At 39.2% G+C, this 15,664-nt stretch overlaps 1 protein-coding gene and 1 long non-coding RNA gene across 7 annotated transcripts in view; both read left to right on the forward strand.

The window, feature by feature from the left end:
• Positions 1–3,664, forward strand: part of PPA2 (pyrophosphatase (inorganic) 2) — a 37,410-nt gene extending 33,746 nt beyond the window's left edge. For 2 of the 3 annotated variants that reach the window (XM_027636034.1, XM_027636032.1), the window contains exon 11: positions 890–3,664. In XM_027636034.1, the coding sequence (XP_027491835.1) occupies positions 890–918 (29 nt within the window). In that variant the 3' untranslated portion in view covers positions 919–3,664. The remainder of the gene's footprint in view (positions 1–889) is intronic. The other variant, XM_027636031.1, reaches the window with a different exon arrangement.
• A 9,460-nt stretch (positions 3,665–13,124) lies between these two features.
• The window catches only part of LOC113943791, a 31,533-nt gene continuing 28,993 nt past the window's right edge, over positions 13,125–15,664 (forward strand). For all 4 annotated transcript variants that reach the window (XR_003526450.1, XR_003526451.1, XR_003526448.1 and 1 more), the window contains exon 1: positions 13,125–13,482. This is a non-coding gene — a long non-coding RNA (uncharacterized LOC113943791). The remainder of the gene's footprint in view (positions 13,483–15,664) is intronic.

Here is a 15,664-nt window from a genome sequence, read left to right on the forward strand (position 1 = left end):
AACGTAACAGAAATTCATGGATGGTTTGCAGGAGATTCCTTTTGGGTGAAAGCATAGTCCACATAAAAAGATGAGAAGACAAAATTTTTCTGTCATTGATTATGGAAGGCAAATGCATGACATTTATCCTTTTTAAAGCAGAGGAGATAGGCTGCTTTGCCTTAGTTTTTGTCATACCTCACAGTAGCTAAGTAATCAAATGAACAACTCCTTTTCCCAAAATTGTCATAACCATACCTACTTTTCAAGTGTAAGTTCTAAAGACAAAACTTTATCTTTTCACTGTTATGACTGTTTTTCTTGTTAACAGAACATGTGTTTTTCTTTAGGAAATAAGAATGCATACTGCATTTTCATTTTTAACTACTTTAAAAAAAAATTTTCCACTGGCAGGAACTATAGAGAAGGCATACATTCTTTTTGAGATGGAGGGAATTATGAAAACAGTAACTCAAACTTAGTCATGAGCCGAGTTCCAGATTGTGTACAAAGTAACATCTGTGTAGTCCATGTCATGGAAAGCAAGTTGCATTCCATTTGCTTTTATATGGCATGCCAATAAACAGCATTTATTTACCGAAGTATTACATCTCAGACCTCTGACAGACAACTGAATATAATCTGGCTGGTCTTTGATGTTTTCCAGAGATGGTCACAACAATGTTGTAACTTGTTGCAGGATTGTTTCAGCCAAACTAATTGTTAGAGTGAACAGATATTATTTTGGGGCCCTGCTTTGCACAGGTCGGGGATAGAGCTCACCCAGAGGGATTGTTGTGGGAGAGGAGGTAGCTGAAAGTGAAGAATATTGCTTTTTCAAGTGTTTGTGTCAGGCTGGTTGTGTAGAACTCATATCACTCTTGATGTACTTTCTTTTTTGTTGTTTTAGTTGATTTCTGGTACTTTTGTCCCAAGTGATCATCAGAGTCTTCTGGAGGTGCATCATCAAATCTTAAAGCCGTCCCTTTTTTTGAAGATGGGCAAGAGCACTAATTGTTGGATTCCTGTTGAAACAACTTTTCAACTTGTGTAAACCTTCTCTCTTGTAAATAAACACTGCCATTATAATAAATGTTTCCTTTCCATGTCTGTCTTTGTGTAGGGTGGAACAGAGGGAAGAGGAGGGCTTGCTTGTGTGTTTATTTCTGCATCTCAGAACTCCAGAATTGCTTGGATCCACTCATGAAGTGTAGTATTGAATGAGATGGGAGATAAGTTGTCTTTAACCTTGTTCTCCAGATTTTGGAATAATCCAGCCATCGAGTGCATAGAAGACTGTTAATTTATATCTTAGGGCTTTTCTGGCCACCCTGACTTTAATCTGTTTCAAGTAGACAGTAATCTTTATGTAATAGGCTTAGGAGTTTACCATGTTCTTTGATAGGTGACTGTTTCCTGAGTTGTATTTACTTTTGTGCCCAGTTGTCTCTGCATGCTTTGTAGAGTTATGAGCAGAGCATACTTGCTTTAAAAAAAACAAACACAACATCATTGCAAAGATTAATTCAACTGGGAAGGGCTAACGCCATAACAATTGAAGTAAGGATGCACATGGCTCTCTGTTCAGCATCCTGTTTTGATAACTTGTGTGTTTCATCATACAGGAAGGATTTTCCTTATGGAAAGCTTCCATTTTTAGAATTGTGTATGCTTTTGACAGTTAGTTATTCATTCAATGAGACAAGATTAATAAAATGTACAGAACTAAGTTTTGTACTTTCATGGTAAAAATATCTGCCATTTTTTCCTACTGCAGGATTATATCTGGCTTGTCTGTACGACAGTGTTCATTAAAGACAAAAAAAACCAGCTGTTAAGTAGAAAGAGAGGAAATGATAATATAGACAGACAACTTCATCCAGCTTGTTACTAAGACCAAAGGTGAGCATTGTCTGCTTTGTACAGTGTCGGAAACAAAAGGTTAATCCTGCTGACATAGGAGGGAAGTGGAAGATAAAGAACTGAAAAAGTTATGCTGTGGCTTGCCATGGAGGACTAACTTTTCCTATACAAAGAATAAGTTTTTAGTAAGAAAGCTTTCACCTTTGGAAATGTTTCTTTGATTTTAGGATACGATATCCCTGGTTTAGAGACTCCTCTAGTATACTGTCTAGTGTATAAGCACCAGTCACTTCAGTCTGGGCCACAGCACTTAGGAGCAGATGAAGTTCTCCCATCTGCATAGAGCTCTGCATTGTTTTATACACAAGAGTTCAGGTGTGGTATGAAAAGTGCAACATAAATCTCAGATATTAAGGACTACTTTCATTTTTTGTAGTCAAGGCATATGTTGCATCCAACGTACCCTTACAGTACTGATTTTCTGTGTTTATTTTATAGTTTAGAATTCTATATGCATGCAGCACTATAGGTACTGTCTTTCTTAAATAGAGTAAATGTTTCTTGAGTGCCTTTTGTTCACATCGAGCCTCTCAGGATGAGTTTCCTCTTGTTAGAGGTGAGCTCTTGTAGCTTACACAACAGCTACTGCATTTGCCTGTATGGCACTACACCTTCGAGGCATACTGTTTTATAAAGTACCTAAGGACAGCTGGACAATAAAGGGCACTGTGTAAAATCAAATTATCTTCCCTATACAGTGGTCACTGCTGTCCTTTTTTTCCTTTTTTTTTTTTTTTTTTTAAGTTACTTAATTTTTACTTCAAATGATTTTAGTAGTGGTTTTTAATTTCTAAGTGTATTGCTGGAATGTGGTTATGAATTCAGAAGGAAAAATAGATTTCTAAATCAGATTAGGCTTTGTGCAAGAAAATGACAAGGAGTACTTGGGAAAGCTGAAAATTGAAGTGATTGGAAATGCCTAATACTGCCATAAATTTGAAAATGTTAAAATATTTCTTCCATGTAGAGTATGTAAATAGATGACTGTCATGCTGAAAGTAGTCTGAAGACAAGTGTTTGTGTACATTTTCTGAAGATTTTTCCCAAGTGGGATATAAAGATGTGCTGTTACACATAGCCTTGCTGCCAGAATGTACTGCATGCTACTAATGTGGATCTCAGAAATTCAGTGTAATTAAATAGCTGTGGAGAGAATGTCTGCTTATAAGAGGATTAGAGGAATGGGACAGAGAAATTAGAATATTATTTTTCAGATCTCCTCAGGAAAAAGAACAGTCTGTGCAATAAACACATTATTTTATTTTGGCTGTTTTGTATTTGTATGTTTGTATTTATATGCCTATATTGTTGTATTTAAAATTGGTTTCACTGTAGCAGGAAGCTAAGTGTAGCAATAGTTTTATGAAAAGAACTTTTTAATATCTGATACTGATATCTTCTGTAAGTAAGAACATGGAGAGAAACGTTATTTTTTTTCCTCCAGGAAATAAATCCATCTTAACTGTATTTTTTTTTGTGTTGAACATAAAATACACATATTTCTTTCAAGGATAATTTTTCATCTTGCTTTCCTCTTTTTGTGTGTTTTGGAGAGAAAGGAGAGGTTACCTTTTTTTTCCTCCTCACTGTTATGACAGTGAAGGTTCTTTTTACTTCTATAATTAGCTGCTGCTCAAAGTATTACCTTTTACTGGATGGAGTCCACACATCAATCCCCCCAGTGGAAAGTGGGGTTTGAGTTTTACTTATGTGGAAATAATGTTCATTATTCTTTTTTAAAGTGTGAAAATAAAAGGACTGTGAAAATAGTGTGATATTGTCCTTGTTAGGATGTTATTTTCATGCTGTTAGTAACAATGGACATCCTCTGAAAACCCCCAAAAGAATAGGAAGTAATTCTGAAATATGTTTGGGAGAACTGTTCATAGATGTTATGCAAGGAGATGTTATGCCTTACCATAACTTGTCTGTGGTTACCATTTGTGTTAACGCTTGAGAACCACAGCAGAAAGCAGTCTTAAACTGACTGAAGTATTATTTCATGCTTCTCTTTGCTTTTACTGGGATTGAATCTTTTTAATGGCTTGTAGTTCAATTTTAGTCTAGTGAGAATTCAACCCCAATATTAAGTCAGGAGGGTGCAAAGGTTGTTTTTCTGCCCTTGCTATGAAGTGTAAGATGATTTCCTGCTGGGTTTGACAACCTGGGTTCCGCTCTCTGCAGACAGGAGTTCTGGGACTTAGACAATGAATAGGAAAAAAGTTGGCTCGAAGAGGACAGAAAGAATATAAGGCAGATCTAGGAGGGTCAGGTGAATAAAAGTAATGAATAGAAAACTAAAGAGGAGTGACTGAAATGCTTTAAAACAGTTATGCCTAAATGTTAGAGCAACATGTAATAATGCTGATTACATGTGACTGGAGAGGTCAATAGGATGCATTTGCCAAGGAAGAAGAACACTTACCTACCATACAAAAGTTGAAATTGCATCCCATAAGTGCTCAGAAATAGTACTTTAATCTTTGGTCTTTTGAGTGAGGGAAAATAATGGAAAGCAGCAATTGCATTTATTGTTAAGTTGACTTTCTGAGAGTCTCTTGGGTTATGCAGAGATGACGTGGGTGCTCAGCAGTGCTGACGACTGATCCACACACAGTTGATGATTTCTCACAGCTTACTGTTACTGTTCTGTGCAGCAAGTCCTCTCTTCCTGAAACTACAGATGGGGGCTAGATGGTAGACTGAAAAAAGCCAAGCTCACTGCAGTAGATTGTTGCTTTGTGATTATTTGTCACCTTTGGCTAATTAACTCCTTGCTAATTCTTGTGGCAGAAGTTTTTAAGTGTTTTGCTGCTATAGGCAGAATTCGAGTAGTGCTGCATGTTTGGGTTTTTTTTTTGTTTTCATTCTTGATCTGCTAAGTTAAAAATGATTCAGTCTTGTGAGTGATTCAGTGTGCTGAGTCAAAAGAAAGATTTTTGTTGATGATTTGGTCTACTTGCAAAGATCAAAAAAGGGTTTCGTTTTGTAAGGGAAAATGCAGAAGCCAAGAATAATTTCATGAAGAATATGTCTTATGTGCCAGAACACTGCTGCCCATCAGCTTTTCCCCATAAAGTTTGTGGAGTCTTCACAGATATCACCAAATTTAATTCTAACTTTTTTTGTTCATTATCTTTGGAAGAACAATACTTGCATTACCCAAGTGTTACTACACATGTGCAAATTCATGTGTTCAGTTGCACACCTTGTAGTTTGCTTCTGTGTATGTATTAATACTTGCCTGGAAATTAGGGGGTTTTTTCAGACCTGAAGATCTGGTTTTGTGTGCAGTGTTCAATTCTAATAGATCAGTGTATGGTCCTATAAGCTTCTCTTCTGGGATGAAGAGAGTAAGTGTAGTTACTGAAATGGTTGCACTTCGTAGCTGTTATTGGCTTTATGTTCATTTATTGATGTGTATATCAGGATAGGGATATTGGAATGTTAGGAAACTGATTTGTCTATGACTGACTGCTGCCTGCTGCTATTATACCAACTACAGGTTTGGGGATTTTCTTAAGCGTTTTGTATTTCACATTTTAAGTATACTAAAGAGTAAACATCCTTCTGGTGTCAAAAACCTTGGGTTGGAATACAAAGAATTAACTTTAAGTTCTGCTTCTCCTTAGGGTATCTTGTGGCCTTGGGCAGGCCATGTAATCTTTATTGCACTTGTAAAATGAGTAGAAAAGTTTCTTTTATCAGTGGTCTGACTTCTAACAAAGACTTGTCCCAGCACTGAAGAGGGGAGAAAAACAGGATACATCCAGCTTTGTTTACAATGAGGTTAGCTATACTAACAGGCTTTCTGAAGGATTGACTGAAGACTCAGGCTTTTCTAGTCACACTGATCTGCCAAGGGTTGTTTGATGGGGTAATTATCTTAGGAGTGAAAAGAGCATCAGTGGTGGTAAAAGTTCAAGGTGTAAATTGGCATCTTTGTCCTTGTGAGTTCTTTGGGAGACTAGACTCAATTCTTAAGCAGGCCTTAAAGTCCCCTAATGGACCTATTCATGGTGTTTTTTGGAGTGCAGAAAAGCCAGTTTCAAAGTGTAACTTGTGACCACCTGGGAGTTCTGAACATTTTAACTGTAAATCATAGGAGGCCTGGGAACAAAACTGGTTTAAGAGTCAAAGTGAAAATATCCTGGTATTCAGAAACCTACTATGTAGTGAAAAAATCACGTCTAGCTGAGTGGCATTTGGCAGCCTGCTCTCCGTGGAGAGCTGAGGTGAGAGGGAAGGCACAGTCAGGTGAGGACAAAATTCCCCTGACAGAGCTGTTCACTGAAATTTACTTCTTGTCTCACTATTGCCTTGATTTAACTAGATTATTTATTCCTTGCCTGTGTCAATTTGGGAACAGAGAGTTTAGGAATTCGTAGCTCTTTGGTTGGGCAATTTTCTGACTGACAGACCACACTAACCTCTCTCCCTTTTTGTGTCTATAAGTAGGGATAGTATCTGTTTATGTTACAGTAATGTTGTGGGCATTAGAGGCTTAAAAACTTTAAAGGTCAGGGAAGTCTTATTACTGACAGATGTCTGTCTGACCCTGTAGGTTGGCAGCACAAAGCTTCTAAGTGTTCAGACAAGAGGAGTTTTGGAATCCTGTCAAAAAAAAGTTTCTATAGCTCTATGTATGTGGAAGGGAAATCCTGGAAGAGAAAAGAGTCAGGGTAAGAGCTATTGTGAAGTGCATATGAAAAGAAAGTTGTAGCTAGTCATGCAACTGGGAGAGCAAGAAGAGAGAACAAGGAGACACAACTGTGGGAAAGAAAATGGCATCTCCTGTCCTAATTCAAATAGAAATTTGAGATTTGTGTTTCTGTGGACCTAAGTGTCATTGGAACACCTTTGTCTGTTACCTACAAAGCCTGTAAAGGTGTTCCTCCCCGATTTTGATTATCTGCTTTGTAAATGTAGCTCTCTGATTCACTTAGCACTCTATCTTGAGCTGGAATGGTTGGAGAGACCTCCAACTGAAATGCAAATTAGCCTTAGATGTCTCTCTTCAATTCATACTTCTTGGAAGAAGTGACACAATTCTTGAAAATATCATAATGATGTTTCTGTGACGTACAAGCTCTTTGTTATATATATAGTACAGCTACTCTGAATCATACCAGTGTGCTTATGGTCTGCCTGAAAGTATAATGTATGCAAGTTGCACAGCATGTGATATTTTTCACTGAACATGTGATCTAGTGATCTCATGTAAAAGAAATTTTTTCAGAGAAGGGAGAGAAATAGATATGGGGAGATGTGCCCTTTACCAAGAAGGGACCAAGCAAACTGTAGCAGTTAGTGAACATATGCACACCAGCTCCTAAAAACTTCAGGGTTTTTTTCATTTTAACTTAAAAGCCTAATCCCTTTCTAAATATAAGCTTATTAAAATAAGTGTAGCAAAAATGATTTCTTTATGATGATTAGTTGTATAGTGAATAGATGTAGCTGACTCATTCCCAGATCTCTTCTGTAATAATTGGGGTTTGCTTTCTGAATTTTTAAATTATATATTATCCTATTTAAAAATTTCTATTTTTAAATTATTCATTTCAAAACCATGTTGCACTGAAGTCTTCTGACCCATCAGATGACAGAGTAATACATAAAAATTAAATGCTTATTCTGTATAACAAAACTAGGAAGCTATTTTTTCTGATTTTAAAGATGGTATTTTCTAGAATATGAATAATGAAAAAACCTAATTTTGCAGCCATGACCATTTTCTGCATCTATGAGAACTTATAATCATGATCAGAGGGCATTGTAGTAGGTACATCAAAATATATTTAGCACCTCAAAGAGCTAACATTTTAAGTATTAAAAAAAGATCAGATATGGGAGAAAAATTAAATGCTATTCCTGTTCTGCCACTGAGAGAACTTGAGGAGCAGTGAACATTAGTGGGTTACTGAGGGGCAGTGGCTGGTATGTGAAGGAGGTGAACTCCAGAGATTTACCTTACCAACTTCTGTGCTACTGTGTCATGGTGCTATTGTTTTGACAGTTATGTGTTATGTGGAGGAGAGTGGCTGCTGGTAACACAAACAGTCATGTAAGCAGGACTCAAGTTTAAGTGTTAAATTAGCATGCCCTAAATAGTAAAAATGTAGGATATTGGGACCTTAAATCCATGCTGTTGTATCTTCAAGTCTTGCTGATCTACGTACCACATGTTGCTGAGGTGCAGAAAAACAAGCCTTGTGTTTCCAAAGGACATGAAAGTGCGACTCACCTTGAGGAAGTACTTTTCCCTGGAACTAAACCCTCTTGTGTCCTTTTGTCATCTGAATCCTAGAGCATTCATGAACAACACCAACCAACATGTAGTTCTCTGACACGGAACCAAACCGTGAAGAGCTGCTGCCTTCCAGGAATTAAGTAGCACCACTGGAATTGCTTCTGCAAACCCTTTGAGCTGGCGTTTGGAGATTGCTGACCTACCCTGTGTTACTGTAAAACACTCCTACGTCACTGACACAGAACTCTCACCTCACACCTGGTGGCAGGGGTAGGAAGTTAAAGTCTTTTATTACATGAAGAAACTTCTGCACATAACACAGACCTACTGTGGTCCTGTCTTTCTTCTTAGTTTCAGTCTTGCATGTTGATGAAAGTATAAACTAGAGGCAATTCCTTTGGCAGGGTGACTGAAAATAATTTGGATGATGGGACTGTAGCCATCTAAGTTGAACTATTCATACAGTCCCAATAATTAACTATATTTTTTAGCAGTTTTCCATTAATAAGAAATTCTTTTGTAGGAGTCTGTGTATTTAGGGTTTTATTCAAGCTGATGATGTTTGCTTCAGTAAAAGTGTGCTGTTTGGACCATATGTTCAAATGTTAACATGTTTAATGCCAGCAGCAGAATATTTACATTAAAGGACATGGAGCCAAGTTAAACTCAATTGCAACTTTATTCACTGGATTACAGTGTTACCAGCAAAAAATAGCTGTGATATCTTGCTTTTTTTCCTCTTTCATTTTTCAAACAGGCTGAGGCAGATCTGCCCTTTTTGGAAGTTGTGCTCTAATTACTATTTTAAGCCCTAGTGCAGCAGGGTAGAGGGGGAATGCCAAGAGGAATTCTGATTGAACCTGAAGCTCTTGAGAAGGAGGGATAGGAAGGTAAGTATATGCAGAATTTTATTCCATCCTCCGTCTTGTCAGGGGATTAGAAAATGTTACATGTCTTTCTTTTGACCATGCACAATTTAGCTATGTTAAATTAAGCAGTAGTTCTGGAAGAGAGATTTTATGGGTAAGATTGAGACAGTTGAGTAGACTGTCCCCAAAAGGCTGTGGATGCACAATATCTAACTGTAGCAAATGTCTCATGAGCTTTCCACCTCTCAGATCAGGCTTTCAGAGATTTACAGTTTTTTGATTGTATAACTGAAGCAAGGGCATTTTGATAGAAACAGCTAACAGAAGGATAACTAGACTAAACAAATCAGCAGATTTGAGGAAGTGGTAACTCTGAGCAAGGCATGGTGTGAACAGTTAGTGATGGACATCTCTTCTGCTCTGTCGCAGCAGGGGGAAATGGTCTGTTCATAGATCCTGTTGGAACTGGGGCTGCCATGCAGGAGTAAAAGCTCTGTACTTTGTTTTAAACATTAAGGAACAGGGTGTTACCTAGTGGAGTCACTGCTAGTGGTAGGATGATGTGACCATGAAATGCAGAATTTGAATAAGCACTCAACCTTCAAAAAAACACCAAAACCCAACACACTAACAACAACCTCAAACCCTGGATGACCAAAATGCCAGTTTGGAAAGAGGATCAGAAAAGTCTTTCTTTTTACAGTTCCCCTTTCCATCTGAAAAAGAGAACTATCTGAGAAGCACAGAAAGGAGAAGTTCAACGGAACTTTTATGGTTGGTTTATTGGCAAACACTTAGTCATTTTTTTTCCTTCTTCCCCCCCTCCACCCCCTTTCTTTTCCCATTCTGAAGTTGTTAATTCTAGTTAGGCCCATTTCAGATGTTCTGGGAGAGGGCTGACAGGAACTTAACATCATAGTATGATCAAGCCACAAGTGATTCCAGCAGAAGATGGACCTTTGGCATCCCATGTGTATCTTGTGTGAAATATGTCTGCCTTTAGAGGCATTTTGACTTTTTTTGTTGAGACAAGAAGGCAGCAGAAGGGATGTACAGTGGAGAATGAAAAGCTGAGGAACTTGCACAAAGGAAAATTTGATCTGCCATGTGGATTAGACAGCAATAGAGCTCTAGACTGTTTTCTCCTTGCTGAGCTTATGTTTCTGGGGCCGGGGACAGTGAATGTTCAGGCAGGGTGAGGGCTTGTGCACTCATTTTTGTAGAGCACAGATTTTTAGGAAGAGTGTTGGAACTGGAGTTATCTGGGTGTTCCAGGTGAGAGGAGTTGATATGCACTATGGAGGTGATACTGATGAAAACGTGAGAGAGATCAGGGTTCTAAGACAACTGTGGAGTTGAAGGAAGCAAGTAGATTGTGAGGGATATTTTTTCCCACCTTGTGTGTTACTGCTCTGATTTTATATTTGTGAGCATGAATGAATGAAAGAGGTCTCTCTTTCCCTGGTTTGTTTCTCAGAGCCTATCAGTTTTTCTGTATTATTTGCGAAACCCTGTGACACACACTGACCACAGCAGCTTGTTTCTCATTCTGAGAACATGAGCAGACTGTGGTGAGGGGTTAGGGAGGTGGTATCCTCAACCTCCCCAGTTACTTTAGGTCCCAACCACTTCTGAAAGAAGGATGGTCTTAGGGGGAACCATTGATTAATTCACTGCCTAAAGCCATCCAGCTCTCAAGCAATCTTGTGTTACTTTCCTAGTTATGGTGTCTTCTCAAAAAAAGATCCTGTATGATGCAAGCACTGACCCAAGAAGAAAAACAGTAGTTGGAAATGTTGGGAGAAACAGAAGAAGTACTTCCATGTTTGCAGAAACTTTTGGTCATGCATTTACCATGGTTTTCCAATTTTTTTAGATGTTTATTTCCCCCTGTATTCAGTGAGTTTGCCCAATTCCTTGTATCGAGACAATGCTTTATTTCCTTAAAGTAGTGACATGTGGAAATTGGTTGAAGAGCACAGTTCAGTGGTGCAGACAAATGAAAAGAAGCTCAGGCCTTAAGGAAATATGTTGGGGGGGAGGGAGCTGCAGAAAGATTAAGTTAAAATGAAAACATTATCCGAAACAAACAGTGAGCTTCAGCCTGAGTTAATTTTCCCTCTTGAAGTAGGTGGGAAATTGTCTCTTGCATTCCAGGTCCCAAATTTAAAGTGTGGTCGTGCTTTGTGAAACTGAAGACACATTACAGATGTTGATTTCTATATGTGATTTAGTGGTTACAGCAAGTGGCAGATTTACACCATCACGACTTTCAAGTTTTATTGCAGACTGAATCATTTAGTGACCTTTGGGTGACTCTTGTTAAACACCTACAAGTTTGGTCTTGAGCAGTGAGGAATGGCAGCCGCTTCCCTGGGCTTGCCCTGAGCTTGGCCAAGACCCGGGCAGAGGGCAGAGCTGGCACCCCGCACTTCTGCCTGCCATCAGCAGGGGTAGCTAAGCCGCTGCTGCCCGGGCAGTCCTCTTCCCTACTTTCCTCGCTCTTGCTTGCCTGGCAGAAGGGGCCAAGGCAGTAACCACAGAGGTTCTCCCCCTCGCTGCCTACACGGGGATCAGGACAGGAAAGGGGAAGTGGTGTAGTGTGTCAACTCAGAGGACTGCTTTCCTGGAAGCATGCTACTTCCTCTGGAAGTGTGCATGGAAATGGGAGTTACTGTCATTGCTTTTCTTCCCCCCCCCTCCCCCCCTCGCTCCCCCCCCCGCCATGCAAAACTTGATTGAATGTCCTGAAGTTTGCTTTCTTGATGTTGGAATGAGATTGTGGCAAATGCTGCAATACTCTGAATGGAAAAATGCCATTTGAATCTCTGTGAGACTTCCATGAGAAATGGAAAGAAGGAAGGTAAGATGAGGGAAATGACAGCTTCATCCAGATTAGCTTCCAAGTTAGTGCCACATGGCAGTCAGATGACTCCGCACAGCTGCATGGCTGCACAGTCACATTATCCACATCCTCACTAAATTGCTGTTGGTTACTTCAGGACAAGTCAGGGAAAGGGAAGGCAGAGAGACTGGTAGGACCCACTGTCATGTGCACAGGAGAGTCTCTGATGCTGTACTTCATGCTGGGAAGTGAAATTAGTGAATGGTGAAACAGATACCTTTGTGCACAGAGCCTGATTCTGTGAAAACCCAGGCTGAGAGGGCAAAGCAGCAAAAGAATTCTTGTGCAGATGAGTAAATGCTCGAAGATTGCTAATTTCCACCTTCTGCATTGACTTTTTATCACACAAAGAGATGTGGTGGCAGGCCTGGGGCTGCTGGCAGGCACAGGAGGAAGCATTCAGCTGCATGGGCAGTGTTTACTGTCCCCATTTCCTCCAGAGAAACAACTGTGGGTGGGTCTGGGTTTAGGACATATCTCTTCAAATTGGCTTTGCACATTGTGCATGGTGTGGAAACCACGGCTTGGGAAGTCCTGACCTAGATGAAGGAAAGCCAGTGAAATTACTGCTCTTAGCTTGTTTGAAACTACAGTGCCACAAGTGCTGAACTCTAAAAGGAGCTGTTATCAGTAAGGTGCAGGAAGTTTGTAGTGGTATTCCTTGTCTGATTATTTGAGAACTGCTGAATCGGACATGCTGTTTGCATTAGTGTCCAACACTAAATGTAGAATGCAGGTAGAGGAGGGAAAAGCAGACATTGTTGCTGTAATCCTTTTGCCTCATGGGATGCATCAGAAAAGGATGGAAGAGGCATGTATGGCTGGATGTCGTGATGGAGCAACTCTTGGAGAAAGTGTGTGAATCTGAAAGTCACGGAATAGTTGAGACATCACTTCCTGTAATTACAAGGAGAGAGGAAACTGGAACAAGGGGTCAGACCCTGGCTAAAGGCAAGTCCTGTGAGGCAAAGGATATCCTCAAGGGATGCTGCCCTACCGGCGGCCATGGCCGCTTCTATGGAAGGGCAGGAGAGAGAGGCTGCATAATATTTCTCTGCCATTCTGGAAATGCTCCAAGACTTCATGACCTTATGTTGAATGTATTTAAAACAGCGCTGGTTCTTACATGAGGCTGTTAGGGTATGCCTACCATGCTAGTTTTCATGAAAGGCTGTTATGCTTTGGTAAAAGAGGAGGGGGATTCTATGAAATTGAAAGATCTCAAACAAGTTGGTTGTGAACTCTGCAGTTTTTTTTCTTCTTTCTTGAAAGAACCACACCAAACAAACCTCCCCAAAACACAAGAAAACCCCCTAGAAAACAAAACCTCTGAAAACATTGGAGAATTTTGAAATGTTCAAACAAGCAGTTGTTTTTTCAGCTGTTGCAGGTATTAAACAACAGCAAGAAAATCCTCTGCTATGACCTGTCATTAGAAATAATCCTTTCTTGGTCATGCTGAACAGCTGGGTTCATTGCTTCTCCTGCAACTGTAATCTTCAACTTCTCGACTTGTTACCTGCACAATGATTCATCAAAATGTTAAGCTAATGGTATGAAATGCAAAATAATGAAATTGCAGATGTTTAAGTGCATCCTTGGGATTCATAAATTATGGGAGCTACAGTGAATTGTTGTTAGGAATGAATTAGGTGTTTGGAAGTGACCTACTTTGAAGATACTTTTCCTTTTTTCAAAATGCTAAATGCTTTTGACCTTTCTCCCTGCTGCAATGCAAGTGACCACCTAATAACACCACTTCAACGTTGTTGCTTTTTTCTGATAATAAATAACATTTACTTTCAACTGTGATACTTTAATTATGCAAATCAAATTCTCACTAATGGCTTTTTTCAGACCCCATAAATCTGCAGTGTAATTTTTTCCTCAGTAAATAGGTCAGGGGAAATGCAGCACTGACAAAAGTGTGGGCAGATTCATTTTGGATTTGGTTTAACTACATCTATGCTGTGTAATCACTTTAAAAAAAAAAAAGCCAAAAAGCAAAAAAACCTGGTAGCCTGTATAAATGTTAAGAAATGGAAATCAAGATTGGAATTACTGTGCTTTCTGTTGTTAGTGTCAATAAAAGGACTGTTTAATTCACTTCAGAAATATCAGTGGAACCAATCCTGAAAAATCTTACTCTGAGAACATCCTGTAGGCTTCCTTTACTTGGACACCAACATGTTTATTTCTGGCTTGAATCTGCTTATTGTTTAGATTAAAATCTGGTTTGCATGGTCAACATAGTTAAAAGCAAGCAGATTGCCTTATGACTCCTACAATATCAACATAAGAATTATTACAATCACAAATAAAAGGGCAGGAAATAACATGCATTACTTGAAAAAGAACACATAACCTTCATGTTCACAGATTTTTAAGGTTAACAGTTACTTTCCCTTCTTTTTTCCTGTTTTCAAATCAAAACAGAATCCTATCCCTGAAAAGCACCAAAACATCAGGAACAAGCAAACCACCCCAAGAAGCTGAGAAGCAGGCAGCTGTGATTTGTAATTGCTGGGACAAAAAAAAATGGACTTTTGTTATGTCAGATTTCTAGAATCATATTTGAGAATTGTACAGTGATTGAATTGTTGCTGTGTTGCAGAAATAAAAGCACAGGGACATACTGAGGCAGAGTTGCCAGAGCCAGACAGACCAGAAACCCAGTGCACTGCAGGTGGGTTTAAATTCGGTATGCAGCAATACAAAGCAATTTCTGGATGATGTTTATACATGTACATCAGCCAAGGCCACTTCAGCTGGGTGAGAGTCTAGAAGATAATATGAGAAGTGCAGGGTCATGTAATGGGGACTTGGTAGGAGCATAGTGCTTAGCACCATCCTGTATGTTGAAGGTTGTGTGATAGCTGTAGCCAAAAAAGGTGCATTTGAACAGAGAAGATTAGATATTCTCCATAGTATGCTTATACTTTACCATCTTTCTGGCATTCTAAGTTTTTATAAAGAAAATTGGAGTGTAAGAGCATGAGACACCTTAAAGAATCAGTAGGTGAATACCAGTTCTTTGAAGATAAGCACAGTCTGTCTCAGAGGACTTGTTGATTATCCAACAGCAACTTGATCTCGTGGTCTGTTGGTTCAGTGATTTGACACACTGTGTTGGCATTGTTATTTAGGGTGTTTTATGTAAACCAGTATGAGCTGGTTTATCCTGTTTAGAGTGTAAGCTAGTTCTCCCATTCCTGCAACTGAACCTAACAATTCTGTTACAGTGACTGCTTTCCTTATTTGTCTCTGAACTCTTAACTGTGATCACAAACAAAACAGCTATGACCTCTGTCTTTGACATGAGGTTGTCAGAGTTTTCTTAATACAAGACAGGGAGTACTGCCTTGCCTGGCTTTGGATAGCTGTTCCCCATTACCTTCAGAAATGAAATCATCTTTTTAGAAAAGTATGGTAGTATCTGAAGAACTGTCAGTGTTTCTCAGGCTACAATCCTGGATCGCTGGTCAGCCATAAAACATAGGGCATTATCCCAGGAAGGATGGAAAGTAAAACACTAAATTTGTACCATGTGTGTGCTCTCACACATTTCAGCAAGTCAACGAAGTGGGAGAAAATGGGCAAATCAAAATAGCAAATGTACAGAGTTTTAGCTTCATTTTTTGTTGAGAGATTTTAGTAAGTAACAAGCAAGCATGGCCTTGGATATTGTTTGTTTAATTTTCTGATGGGGCTGATAGTCCTAGGATTTATTTATTT

This window comes from Corapipo altera, unplaced genomic scaffold (genome assembly GCF_003945725.1).
Source record: "Corapipo altera isolate COAL_440 unplaced genomic scaffold, ASM394572v1 22b, whole genome shotgun sequence".
NCBI classification, from domain to species: domain Eukaryota; kingdom Metazoa; phylum Chordata; class Aves; order Passeriformes; family Pipridae; genus Corapipo; species Corapipo altera.